This window comes from Vombatus ursinus, unplaced genomic scaffold (genome assembly GCF_900497805.2).
Source record: "Vombatus ursinus unplaced genomic scaffold, bare-nosed wombat genome assembly UNPS02014770.1, whole genome shotgun sequence".
NCBI classification, from domain to species: Eukaryota; Metazoa; Chordata; class Mammalia; order Diprotodontia; family Vombatidae; genus Vombatus; species Vombatus ursinus.
In genome coordinates, this window is record NW_020954548.1 from 32,354,295 (window position 1) to 32,368,012 (window position 13,718).

The window sequence follows — 13,718 nt, forward strand, 5'->3', positions numbered from 1 at the left end:
AAAAAAAAAAAAAAAAAAAAAAAAAAAAAAAAAAAAAAAAAAAAAGGAAAAACCCTGCCTCAAACTCTTTCCCTTCACTCAATTTACCTGGGGTAAAAGGCAGTAAGGGCTAGAAAGGTTATCTCCCCCAGTCCACAGGAAATACTAGTCAGGACCACACCTAGAGATAGGAAGGTGGGGACAGAGAAGGGGTCAGCCCCATGGAATTGACCAAATCTTTCTCCTCATGTAGCCCTGACCTTGTGTCATTTTGCCCTAACCCTGCCACCCCACAATCGTACAAACTAAACCCTCCTGTGGTCTAGTCTCCCAACCACACAACTCACCACTTAGGCTGGTCATAACTTCCTGGGAAAAGGCAACCAGAAGGAAGCTACTAGCAGTACAGGCCCCACAAAGGATAATTCGAGGGCTAGAGAGAAAGGTGATCAATTAGTCCTTCCCTCCTCCAATTTTAACCCCACTGAACTCTCAGATCATGACCTTTTTTACCTGTTTCCAGCATTCTGCTTCTCTTCCTCCCCCTTACCACCCAGATCCCATCTTAAAGTCACTTAGAAGCAGAAGAGACCTTAGTGACACCTAGACCAAACCTCCTATTTTAAAGAAGAAGAAACTGAAGAATACACACAAGTGATTGGCTCAAAGTCATACAACCAGACATGGAGCTAGAACCACTGCCCAGGTCTCCAGGCCAGTGCACTTCCACAGAATCATACGGTTTAGAGTGAAAAGGAATGAAAGAGATCATCTGCTCCAACCTTATTTCACAAATGAGGAAACTGAGGCCTAGACAAATTAAGTGACATGCCTGAAGTCACACTAAACTATACCATCTTCCTCCTTTTCATTTCTACCCTACCCCCATGTGCTGCAGACCTGTAGGGCAGCAAGTGAAGGCCGAAAGGAGCAAGCATCTTGATAATGAATGTAGGCAGAATATCAGCCAGGAGGACAGCCTAGGATAGAAATTATAAATAAGATTTCATTCTTAACCCTTTGGATAATCCAGGGCCAGGGCCCCAGAGATCAAAGATTACCCTGATGAGTCAGAGCACAGAAAGTAAAAAAGGCTGTCTTGTATGGAGTAGATAGACAGATTTCTTTTAGTTGCCAGAACGGCAGGGCACTCAGAGCTACAGGACCTTAACTAGGTGAAATGGGGACTGGAGTAGAAGGCTTCAGGGGATCATGAAGGACACTCACAGCTGTCGACACAGGGTTGCAGTCATATCGAGATGTACTGTTGTGAGAAGTGGGTGTTGGCTCTGGATCCACCTGAATGAAGAAAGGAAAAGTCTGTTAGCCAATGTCTTAACAAGAACTGCTACTCCTTTGTAGAGTATTTCAAAGCAATTTTCTCAGAGCAACCTTCCCCCAACTCTGGGGGAGGTAATCTACTCAATGATGGATCTAGCACTGGGGTAAACTGACCAAGACTGAAGATTGAAGGTTAAGTACCTCAAACCTCACCCTTTTACAATGAGCCAAGCCCTAGTACTCCCCTCCTCCCAACCCTGACCATTATGAAGGTCTCTCCTCTCCCCTTCCCATCCCATGCTTTCTACCTCTTACTGAGGGAACAAATACCAATGCTCTAGAGAAGGGTGTGACAAGTGACAATTTACAGCTCTATGTATCTACTCAGAATCCCCGTGTTCTAAGTCTAAGGCTGTCTAGGGAGAAAGTTCCTTTCTCTGGCCACCACTCCCCATTCCCCTTCATATCCATCCATGTCTGCCCCATCCCTCCCATATCCTTATCCCACTCTATCCTAACATTACACTGTGCTCTCTGGAACCTTCATTTGATTATTAGGAAACTGCCCTTCATATTACATTCATACTCTTCTCCCCTTGTTGTTATTCAGTCGTTTAGCCGCGTCTGACTATTCTGACCCTATATGGGTTTTTCTCGGCAAAGATTCTGGAGTGGTTTGCCATTTCCTTTTTCAGTGGATTAAGACAAAGAGAACTTAAGTGACTTGGCCAGGGTCACACAGCTAGTGTCTGAGGCCAGATGTAAACTCAGGAAGATGAGTTTTCCTGACTCTATCCACTGTGCCACCTACTTGCCCTATTTATCAATACATAAGCCCATAGCATAATCAGTGCTCAATATGCTACATAAATCAATGAATGAATGCTGTTCTTGCCAGTAATTCAACGTGTAACTGTGGATTAGCCTTTGTGGCCCCAGTTTCCACCTCTGAAAGATAAGGATGACCCTCCGTTGTCTAGAATACCTAGATGATGCTTAAGGTCCCTTCCAGCTTTAAACTGGAAGCCCTATTATAACTGGTAACTCACATGGCTGTTATTTTCAGGTGCCCTCTGGTTCTTGAGGATGTCATGTGCAGCACTGAGCATCACCACATAGGAGAAGTTGTTGCAAAGACCTAGGAGCCTAGAGGTGAAAAGGGAAGCATCGCTCAGAAGACAACTTCCTTCTGAACCCTTTTTGCTGTCTATTTCTCTCTAACCAGCTTTTACCTCCTCACCACACCCAGCTACCAACATTTTACTATTTACAAAATGACTTCCATTGTTTTTCCTCTTTCTTCTCTGCTCTTCCTGTCCCTTTCTCCAATTTCTCAAAGGCTCAGATTGAATCCCTACTCTTCCACGAAGGCCCCTTTGACTATCCTACCGGGAAGCAACTGTTTCATACTCTAACAACACAGGGCACCTATCTGGCCTACTACTAATTTAATTCTTAGCATATACTGCTTTGTGATAGAGATCCTATTACTGTCCTTAGAGTTGCAGTCTCAGCTCTACTGCAACACACTTGGCCAAACAACTTCACTTCTCTGTATATCAGCCTCAACTGTTAGACTATGTAAAGAAAAGATCTCTAAGATCTGGGTAGCATAGGGAAAGAAAGATTAGATTTGGAGTCAGGAGACCCAAGTCCTAGCCCCAGTTTATTCATTACTCATTAACTTTATATAAAGAGCCTACTAAGTGCAAAGCTGTGCATTAAATACTGGTTCTGCCACTAAGTTCCTCTACAGATTTCACCTCCCTAATCTGTAAAATGAATGGATTGAGTTAAATGAGCCAACATATTCTTAACACAAAATCTTCAACTACAATTCAACTTTTCATGTATTTATATTCTATTTTGTTTCCCCCTGTTGGAACGTATGCTCTTTGAAAGCAGGGACTGTCTTGCAGAAACAGAAAACTATTTATATTCCCAGAGTTTTTACTGAATAAATGGTTCCCCAACCCTCATTCGTTCATTCATTCATTCCATCTAAACACCTAGACTATAAGCTGCTTCAGGGTAGGAATTATTTCTTAACTTCTGTCCTTCTCCTCTCTCATCCACTTTATTCCTTCACCCCTCTACTTTTTCTTTTCCTAACCTACCTCTGTCCATTTCGCTCCTCCTCCTGGGGTCCACTCTGGTCCCTTCTCCTCTATACCCTCTGATTTCTCCCACAGTCACTCACCAAAAACCTATCAGGTTTCTCCAGTGGACAGACTGAGTCTCTGGTTCATGGGAATTTCTAGGAAGAAGCTCCTCTCCTAGGAGAGGAAGGACAAAAAGAATCTTTAATTCAATTTAGCAAGCAATTATTCAGCACCTATTATATACAATATCCTGTGTTAGGCATTGGGGGGGGGGGAGCTGTCCTTGCTCTTGTGGAATGTATTGCCTAGGAGAAAAGCTCTAACTTATATACAAATAACTATAATGTAAAATAAATTATAAATGCACAAGACTGTACAAAGATGTATGTGAGGTCTGAAAAAAAATTTTTTTTAAACTATGGGGAATCCAGGAAGGCTTCAAAAAGAAACCTAGCCTTGGAGAATGGGTAGCATTTCCATAGAAAGAGCTAGGAGTTAACAAAGGGATACCCTCCCAAAATACATGTCCAAAAATACAAATTCAGGAAAGCATGGGATGTGTGGATGGAGAGAAGTTCACTTCAATCCTCAAATTCTATCAATTGCAGCTCAGTATTATGAGCTGTGAATGGGCTATTTGATATACAATAGCTGGGTTATTAATATCATTTTGGCTCTAAAGGCTTATCAAGTGTTTTATACACATAATCTCATCTGATCCAAAATCTAATAGCAATCTACCAAAATTAAGCTGTGCTGGGGAGACATACAAAAGTTGAGACAAACCATATCCTCAAGGTGCTTACATTTAACTGCGTGAAATAGGTACTAAAGGCACTGTTACAAATACTATGAACTAATTCTTATATGGTTTTAAGTTTTAAAGCACTTTCCTTAAAACGACTTTGTAAAGTAGACATTGCCCTATTATCATAACCATTTTACAGATAAGGAAATGGGAGCTCCAGAGAGGAATGATCCACCCATCAAAGAACAGCTACAGGATAAAGGAAAAACTGCTGGGCTTGTAGTAGAGATCTGGATTCAAATTCTAGCTCAGATATTCCCCTAGCTATGTAATATTGGGTAAGTCACTTCACAAAGTCACTGAACTTATTGCATTCATAAAATTGTAAATTTAGGGGGCACCTAGGTGGCCCAGTGGATAGAGCTCTGGCCTTGGAGTCAGGAGGACCTGAGTTCAAATTTGGCCTCAGACACTTGACACTTACTAGCTGTGTGACCCTGGGCAAGTCACTTAACCCCACTGCCTAGCCTAAATAAATAAATGAATGAATGAATGAAATTGTAGATTTAGAGTTGGAAGGTACTTTAGGCCATTCCTATCTCTTCCCCTCCTCATCTCGCGTTTTATGAGGAAGATGAAGCCCGGGGGGGGGGGGGTGAAACAACATTCTCTACTTCACAGAGGTGACCACAGGGGTTTAGGGAGGATTCGAACTCGGACCTGACCACATCAGCACTCTTTCCACCATCACCCCACTCCGTGCTTATCGGCAACATGGGATGACCATACTCGTTATCCAGGCCTGTCCGGGTCTCTCTGGACATCAGACGCCGGGAGCAGAATCCCAGAGGGGCCCTTGGTCAGGAAATACTCACTCTCTGAATCTGAATGCTGCTGCCACGTGTCCGCAGACGCCATGGTGGGGTCTGCAATCACCAGCGGTCAAAGCCTGGCCCCGGACAGGAGATCCCGGCGGTCTCATCCGACTTCCGAGGGGCAAAAGGGAGGTACTGGGCCAGGCCAGCTGACCCACTCGCTCTCCAGTCGGGCGTCTTTCCTCCTCCTCCGAGGCTGCAGGACGTGGCTACCGTCGCCCCATATAAGCTAGCTGGCCAGCGCCCACCCCTCAGGCACTTCGAGCCAGTGCAGAGAAGACCCGGGCAAGCAACAAACAGGTACCAGTTTAGGAGTCATGTGATCTTCGCGAGGCGCTTCCGGTCAGGTGGAGCCTCCCATCCGGTTCCTCCCGGCAGACTCTAGTCCTCAGCTAAGACACTCAGAGAGGGGCCCAAGGGAGCGCCCCGAGGCAGGGCCGGGCGGGCAGGCAGCTAGCGGCAGAGCCGAGCTCATGGACGTCCTGACTGGCGGGGTCGGACCTGCCGTGAACCTTGCTTGCCCTTTTGTGGCTCCAGAGCCGTTTGGTCCATTGCCAGTTGGAGTCAGGGAGGCCCCCTCCCCGACCACTTGCTAGGAACAAAGATGGCTGCGTCCCGCTGCGATCCTTTACCTTTAAAATCCTAACGTAGATAGAGCAAGAAGTGAATGCGATCCCTCCCTCCTGCAGTCTTCACAGAGCATCTCACAGGAGCTCTCCTGGTCCTCTCTCCTTTGCCCCTTGTCACACCCCACTTCGTATTGTGAGAGGGTGGGCCAAGTAGTGAACTGTGAGGCAGAGCCTAAATGCAATCCCGCCCCGACCCTAGCTAGCCATATGGCCTGGTCTTAACCTCTTCCAGCTTTGATGGATTGTTGTTAAAGTGATTTGTAAGCCTTAAAGGGCGAAATAAATGTTAACATTTCTTGTGGCAGCTCGGTGACAATTAGGTGCAGCGCTGAATCTCTCAGGTCAGAAAAACCTGAGTTCAAATCCAACTTTAGACACTAGCTGTGAGATCCTTGGCAGGACCTCAGTTTCTTCATCTATAAAATGAGGATAATGATTCTCTCTCCCCCACCCCTCGTAAAGATTGTAATCTGATACTTTTTAATTTAAATTTCCTTCAGTAAATATAAACAATAATACCAGTGTGTTTTTCTTTTGGATCACATATGTGGGAAGGAGATTAGACAATACGGAACAGGGACAGGAGACAATTGTGGTAAATTTATGAAATATTGCGTGATGATGATTTTCCATTGTAAAGCCTAGACTTAGCCTAGAAGGAGGTGAAGGTATTTTCCAGTGTAAGCCTAGAGATCCAGGCTAGAAGAAAAAGCACCCACGAGAAAGCAAGCCCCGGGTAGCGATAGCCAAAGCTCCCTCGACTGCGCACTGGTGGCATATCTTAAGATTTCACTCTGGGTGACTATTAAAAACCCTGCTCCCCTACTCTCGTACCCTAGTCAGAAAAAAAAACAACCAACCTGTTCAATCATTGTACTTACCTTTACATCCATTGAATTGAATTAGAATTAGAAGGGAACTTAGGTGTTAAAGCAAAAGTGCTTGAATGTACTCCAATACACTGCCAGAGGGTGCATTAACAAGTGGAAACAGATACACTACCAAACTGCTACAGGAGCCCTGCCCCTCACCAAAAACAGAAGAAAATAAACCAACCCTGCTTTGTAGATGACCTCAGAGCTCAGAACGGGATCAAAGGATCATAGATTTGGGTCTAGAAAGAATCTCAGAGGTCATGTAGCCAGCCCCTTGTCATAGAGATGAAGAAACTGTATCCCAGAGCAATTTGTTGCGGGTCACAGAGGTAGTAAGTAACAGCACTAGAATTCAAATCATAGTCTTCTGACCCAAATCTAATGCATTTTTAAAATGTTTTTAATTAATGAAAAATTATTTTCTTTTCACATCCTCCTTTAGAAAACAAAACCCTTGCAGCAAATATGAAGTCATGCAAAAAAAAAATGTCCTGCATCCAATTCACTTTTTACTATATTACGATGCCTTTCACTGAGGTTTTATCCCTCCCAAACCCCACCTCTCCCTGTTAAATATGACTAAAAAGTCTGTCATCTACTAACAGGACCCTCCCTCCCACAATATAGGCATAGAGTTCCAGCATCTACCAATTACAGTCCAGAGTCCCTCACTCTGCCCCAGGAAGTGTTCTAGGCATCCCCCAAAAGAATTCAGTGCTCTGAACTCTGACTTCCCCTCACTTGCCCCCCCTACACTTTGTGACCCAGAATTCTCTTGAATTGAATGTAGGGTCCCAAGAAAGCAACCCCAGGCCGAAGGCATGCCTTGAGCCGGCATCTATTCAAAATCATAACTCTTATGTGCCAATTTCCTTTTTACTAGACCAACCAGAAGACACATTAGTTTAAAAGAAAAGATACTAATTAAATAGCATAGCAAGATAAATGACAAGGAGAAAAAAAAAACCTTTGCCCATACACAGGAACCTACAGATTTTCACATTTGTTTTTTTCTACTGGTTAGAGAGGGAACACACATATCAATACACTCCAAAGTCCTTCTGATTATAGTTCTCTGCCTCTAAACCTACCATTTGCTTTTCCCCCATAGGACTGCTCATGTTATCTGTTCTGATGATGTCATCAAGCTGTGATAAATGATACTGATGTCTTCTGTTAGGCTGTTCTCCCCCAAGCTCTACTGCCATCTGTTGGTGCTCTTTGACCACTGGGGAAGTGGGCTCAACTCTTTTTTAGTTCATAGTCCCAGGACCATCTCAGTCCTTATATAAATCAGACCCACATCGGCAATCAAATACCCAGCAGAAGCCCTTAAGCTAATGTGACATCTGATTCTTGAAGTACTTTGCTACTGTCTAAGCTGCCATTTCTTGAGCTCAGTCTTCTATTTGACTTAGAGTGAGCACATGTTTCTCAATTCCCATCAGTGCCCTAGATACTAGCATGGGTCCATGGGTGTCACATTGAGAATTTCATCCAGCAAGATTGGAGGGCTAAGGTGAAGCTGGTAACCTTTGCCTTGACTTCCCACGGGCACTAAACTCACTGTTCTTACTCCATTTGTTTCCCCTTCCCCCACTCACAGTCCCTCATCTTAGATGGAAGCAGGAACCACAAACCCCAACTTCCTCTCCCAGAGGGGCCTGTGGTTTGAGTTGGGGCTAGGGGGTGCTGAAACAGCTGAGGTGTATTAGCACAAGAAGTTGAGTCACCAAAGCTTTAGTTTCCATGTTTCTTATCCCCACCCTCCCCAATCGGGACAGCTTTCTGCTCTTTTCTTTTCTCTCCAGCCTTAGGTCCCCTCTCCCCAATTTGTATCCTGCAGCCTGTCCATGCACTTACAGCTCCCAGATTTAAAGGGGGCAGGTACAGTTTTGTATTTATTGAAGTACAGGACTCTATAGCCTATGGTGTTTGGGGGTGAATGGGAGGGGTCAGGGCAGAAAAGGAAGTAGCAACACTAGGGGGAAGGTAGGATGACTGAGGAGGGGAAGGTCATTACAGGCTTTCTGCTTGGACAAAAAGACAGACCGATGGAACTCCTGAGACTTCACTTCCCTGGGGTGCACCGTGCCCTGAGGGATGCTCTGGTGAGAGGGGCAAGGAGATGTCAGGGTTTTAGACCCCTTTCCCTAACATGTGAGGTCAAACACCCTTTCCCCAACCCAGAATCCTAGATCTATGCTTTTGGGGAATCAGATTTCTTACCCCAACAAGATCCCTGATTCCTGTCCCAGTTAAAAGAACCTTTTCCTCCTGGAAACCCAGACCTCTATCTCTTCTTTGTTCCAATTTCCCTGATAACAATCACCTTCACTCTCAACACAGACTCACTTTTCTTTTTATGCCTACTGTTTGTGTTGTCCTTTCTCTTCCTGCAGGACTTACTGTATCTTATTCCCTCCCCCACTTTCCGCAGACCTCTCATAGCTGCCTTGCCTTTGCTAGCTCTCTCTCTCTCTCTTCTTTCTGTTGAAACACCTCTCTAAACTGAGCTCCTCACTCTTCTTGTCCTGGTACCCACAGTTTCTCTTTCCCCCTAGAATCATGATGTAGCTGGAACAAAAAGTTGAGGTGAGGGAGGTCACTATTCTCTGCCCTCATACTTCATCCCTGCCTCCTTTTCTCATTCCAGGACTCCCTAAGCACCTTTGCTTCCTACTTCTTAGGGGACGCAGTTCCCTCTGCAGAGGAAAGGGAGGAGAACCTCAGCAGGAGAGATGGGGGGAGAGGGGAGGAGCTCTGGGAAATGACTGCAGAAGGGGGCCAGCAAGCGAAGGAGTGTAAGGGAGCACTGGAAGAGGAAGGGATCAGCCCCAGAGATCTGGAAGATGCTTTTCCCTCTAGAGGGTCCGAGTCCGGAGAGGCTTTGGAGAAAGGGAAAGAAAAAAAGGCCAGGGAAATCCAGGAATCAGAGGCTGAGGGAATCTGGGAGATAGGGAAAGAGACTGGGGCATGCCTGAGTGAGGAGACGACCAGGGTCTGTAGAACTTGGGACAGCAGCAACGAGAATTCCAAAGAGGTTAAAGGAGAGATCAGAGGGAACGACAAGATAGAAGTCCGAGGAGCAGAGCCCAAGCAAGGTCAAAAGACAGATGCAGTAGAGGCTAGAGAATGCAAAAAGGAAGCACTCTTGGCTGAAGGATACCCGGGGACAGAAGGATTTGCCTCAGAAGAAAAGGGTGGCAGAGAGCCAAAAGCACAGGGCAAGAAAAATCAAGAGCCTCATAAGAAGGAAGTCAGTGTAGGGAAGGCTGAGAACTACTGGGAAAGGGAGGAAACTGAGCCTGTGGGAGAACAGAAGGAAGAAGTCAAGGAGATAAAGCCAGGAGATCTTGAAGAAAGGACTTTGATAGCCTTCGGGATGGAGTCTGAGTATGGAATAATGTGGGAGAAGGAAAAGGACAGGCAAACACAGGAGGCAGAAGGAAATATCAGAGATTGGCAAGAGACAAGAGAAAGTGAGAAAGCCCAGAGGATGAAAAAAGGAGAGCCAGGGAATGGCCAGAAGACAGAAATGGAAACCAGGAAAAGTCATGAGACCAAGAAGGGACCTGATAGAGCACTGGGGGTAGGATTTGGGAAAGATGAGAAAGTAGAAACTCCTGAAAAACAGGAGTTAGAGAAGCATGAGGTCAAGGTAGCTTGGGAGGCTGAGAAGATTGAGATCAGATGTGCAAAAAAGGAAATAGAAAAGAAAGTGGCTTGGGAAGTCCAAGGTGTAAAGCCAGTGGATATAGATATAGAAAAACTACAAGGAATCCAGGAGCCAGGAGAAAAGACTGAGAGAGAAGACAACATAAAATCTGAGGTCTGGATAACTTCAGTCATAGAGAAAGCTGAGGCCAGGGAAGCTGTAAAGTCAAAGACAGCAGAAACAAGTCCAAAAAAAGAAGCTGAGGAAACCTGGAAGGCAGAGGATATGGAGATCAGTGGAGAATGGAACATGGAGGTGATTCGAAGGGGCTGGGACACAGAAGAAGCAGCTGGGAAAGACTGGGAGAAGAAGAAAGATAAGGAGAGAGAGACTGAGGAAAACCCATTCCCAGAGCAAGTTCAAATCCAAAAAACAGGGAGAGAGGAAGAAGTGACAGACTTCTGGGTCCTGGAAAAAAAGAAGATTGTGAAAGTTCTAGAATCAGGGATGGAAGCTGAAGGAAGTTGGGGCTTGGAGGGAGAGGCTGGGGAAAGCTGTGAGAATCAGAAAGAGCAAAATGGAGGCCAGGACATTCAGGAGACTACAGTCTGGGAGGGAACACTCGATAATGTTAGTAGGAGCAAGGAGATAGAGTCAGTGGAGGCTAAGGAAGTCATGGGAGGCTGGGAGATTGCATCTGAGAGGCCCCAGGAAGTTGGGGAGACAGAAAGAATAGAGGACTCAAATGAGATTTGGGTAACAAGGCCAGAAAAAGAGGTAGAGGGAGCCAAGTTAATGAAAGAGGCAGAGGTGGGAAAAAGCCAAGAGTTAGACACAAAGGACAATGGAAGCTATGGGACAGAGGAGGACAGGAAAGACCAGAACACTGAGATTGGGAGAAACTGGAACATGGAATCAGAAAGTGGGAGAGCCCAAGAGACAGAGAAAGAGCCCAAGCGAGTCCAGGATCTAATGGAGGAAGAAGCCAAAGGAAAAGAGGAGGAACCGTTCAGAATTCCAGAGAGAGAGACCCTGAAGGGCTGTGAGATGGAAGCCTATAGTGCCCAAAATATTAAGAACACAGAGAATGGAAATGTCCAAGAGGTGAAAAAACAGGATTTAGTTGTAGTAAAAAGCTGGAAGATAATGGAAGGAGAGTTTGTGAGTGGCCAAGTGACAGAAATAGAAGACAAGGGAGGCTGTGAGGGTGAGGAAGAAGTTTTCACACCCCAGACTAGAAAAGACAAGGGAAACTGGGAGGCTAAGGGAAGCCAAGAGTTCAAACAGCAAGAAGTCCCAAAGGCAGAAGTTAAAACAGGCTGGGGGGCCAAGGAGGCTGGGACAACAGAACCAGAGATGGAGGAAAAAGAAGTCAGGGAAGTTTGGGAGAAGGAGTTTGAGGGAGGCCAAGAGGCACAGGTTGATAGAGGCCATAAAATGGAAGAGTCTGAAGCCAGAAAACTCCAGGAAAGGGAAGCAATGGAAGCTAAAGAATACTGGGAGACAGAAGGAGAGGTCATAAGAAGCCAGGAGATGAAGGAGGTTGAGGGAAGTCAGGAGAGGGAGAATAAAAGTAGCAGAGCATTAGATAGAGAGGCTGAAGAAGTCTGGGAAGGAAATGCTGGAAGCCCATGGAATACTGAGATAGTAAATGAGAAAGTAGACCTGAATTTAAAGGAGGCTGAGGCTGGAAGAAGCCAGGAGACAGAGCAGAAGATGAAAAGAGACTGGAAGGAAATCCAAAGTGGTTGGGACTCAGAAGAGGCAACTAGCCAGGAAAGAACAGAAACTAGAGAAAGTCTAGGTTCAAATTTATTAGAGGTTGGAGACAGGGAAGCACTGGAGGAAGAAAATAAAGGCTTCTGGGAGGCTGAAGGAACTGAAGAATGCCAAGCAACCAAGAGAATGACTGAGAGAGACCAAGTTGTAGAAGAATCAGAGGCTGAGAGAACCTGGGAGAGGGGAGGGAAAGAATCTGAGGGAGGCCAAGGAACAGGCTCAGCAGATGCTGAAGAATCCTTGATAGCTGAGAAAGAGGAGGCAGGGAGCAACAGTGAAAAAGAGAAATCTGCCTTCTGTCAGGGAGCAGAGATACAGAGAGCAATGACCAACAAGGATGTGGAGCTTAAGAAGGAGGAAGAGATGAAGGAGGGGCAAATCAAGTCAGAGAAAAAGCCTGAAGAGGGCAAGGAAAACAGGGAAACAGAGAAGGGGGTTGGAGACCAGGGTGTGAACTCTGAGAGTACCTGGTCCAAGGAGGAAGAGAAACGGTATGAGGAAAATACCCAGGCAGAGGCCAAAGCTGGGGGGAGCCATGCTGTAGAGGGGGAAAGTTCCACAGACAACCAATATATGGAGAAAGTAGAGGCTAATGGAGGCAGGAGGCCGGAGACAGAGAAGATGGAAGGCAGCGACGACATAGAAGAGGCAGACATTCAAGGAGCTGGAAACAGGGAGGAGTTGGTGCCTGCTGGCTGCTCTGACAATGAGAAAGCAGCAGGCTGGGGAGATGGAGACAAGGACTCAGAAACTTCTGGAGTCTGGGAATCCAGTGACAAGACTGGAAGAGTCTGGGACTTAGAGAAAGCTGAGCCTGGTCAAGGCAGGGGAACGGAAGGAGCTGCAGACACAGGCTCTGGAGCCCTGGGAGCATCAGAAAACAGAGAGACAGAAGCCACAGCACCCACCAACTCGATAGCGCTAAGACTGTCTCCTGCACCCAATCCTGCTGATGAAGCCCAGAGCAGCTGGAGTGAGGTGAGATAACGTAAAAGGACTTTGAAAACTGTAAAGTGCTATATAATTGTAAAGTATAATTAAAATTTAAATAATCGTTATTGATATTAATGATAAAGTAAAGTACCTAGTGAGATTCCAAGGTCCAGTTAGGACCAAACCTTGGACATGATCCAAAGATTCCTCTCTCTCTTGCTTTCCCATAGGTCCCCATCCCTGGTCCATGCCTGGACCTCTCCATTCCGAGAAGTCGAGTTCTCCTCTCCAGGAACGCCTCCCAACGCCGATCACGACCCTCTTTTCGAAGGGCACCAGCACCAGAGAAGGGTGACAGTGATGATGACGATGAGTCTCTGGGCTTCCTTCCCGATGAGGGATCCCCAGCCTCAAAACTGAGACTACTCCAATCCGAGGAAACTGCAGTGCCAAGTCCCCCCAAGCCAGAGGAGACCCCAGTCACAGCGAGGAAACGGCCCCTAGGCCATGGGTAAGAAGTGGGTGAGGGTGAGGAAGGAGGAAAAAGAGCTAGTCCCTGGGACCCAATCGTGACCTATTAATTCTGCATAATCTTTACTCCTTCAGGTTTGGCCTTGCTCATCCAAGCATGATGCAGGAGTTACAGGCTCGTCTGGGACGGCCCAAGCCCCAGTGACCTGAAGTCTCATGAACCTAATACCCCTCCCCTCTTCCATCTTTCTCCACCCTTACATTGATCTCTGGCCACAACCCCACCTTCAAGCCTGGGGTGATCTCCCTACCTCATGATGACTTCTAATCATGTGTTCTGATCCTTAGAAGGGAAGCCCCAGCCCTTGGTAGCTTTTCCTATCTCACC

At 46.1% G+C, this 13,718-nt stretch overlaps 2 protein-coding genes across 5 annotated transcripts in view; one reads left to right on the forward strand and one right to left on the reverse strand.

The window, feature by feature from the left end:
* CLN3 (CLN3, battenin) overlaps window positions 1-5,318 on the reverse strand; it is a 9,092-nt gene extending 3,774 nt beyond the window's left edge. For 2 of the 4 annotated variants that reach the window (XM_027863215.1, XM_027863214.1), the window contains exons 1-7: window positions 4,986-5,317; window positions 3,461-3,536; window positions 2,310-2,406; window positions 1,207-1,278; window positions 880-959; window positions 327-412; window positions 88-160 (exon numbers count right to left, since the gene is read on the reverse strand). In XM_027863215.1, the coding sequence (XP_027719016.1) occupies window positions 88-160; window positions 327-412; window positions 880-959; window positions 1,207-1,278; window positions 2,310-2,406; window positions 3,461-3,536; window positions 4,986-5,028 (527 nt within the window). In that variant the 5' untranslated portion in view covers window positions 5,029-5,317. Of the gene's footprint in view, window positions 1-87; window positions 161-326; window positions 413-879; window positions 960-1,206; window positions 1,279-2,309; window positions 2,407-3,460; window positions 3,562-4,985 lie in introns of all 4 variants that reach the window. The other 2 variants (XM_027863216.1, XM_027863217.1) reach the window with 2 other exon arrangements.
* Window positions 5,319-8,496: 3,178 nt separating this feature from the next.
* Window positions 8,497-13,553, forward strand: APOBR (apolipoprotein B receptor). The gene is made up of 4 exons (XM_027863205.1): window positions 8,497-8,600; window positions 9,146-12,904; window positions 13,090-13,370; window positions 13,466-13,553. Exons 1-4 carry the CDS (start codon window positions 8,544-8,546, stop codon window positions 13,533-13,535), a joined length of 4,167 nt encoding a protein of 1,388 aa, XP_027719006.1. The 5' UTR covers window positions 8,497-8,543; the 3' UTR covers window positions 13,536-13,553.
* The last annotated feature ends 165 nt before the right edge of the window (window positions 13,554-13,718 follow it).

Bases quoted from the DNA above. Each gene is read 5' to 3' on its own strand.
- APOBR (XM_027863205.1), top strand. From the start codon at position 8,544: ATGGAACTCCTGAGACTTCACTTCCCTGGGGTGCACCGTGCCCTGAGG. The intron at 12,905-13,089 runs GTGAGATAACGT...GCTTTCCCATAG, and splicing joins CCCAGAGCAGCTGGAGTGAG to GTCCCCATCCCTGGTCCATG. The intron at 13,371-13,465 runs GTAAGAAGTGGG...TTACTCCTTCAG, and splicing joins AAACGGCCCCTAGGCCATGG to GTTTGGCCTTGCTCATCCAA.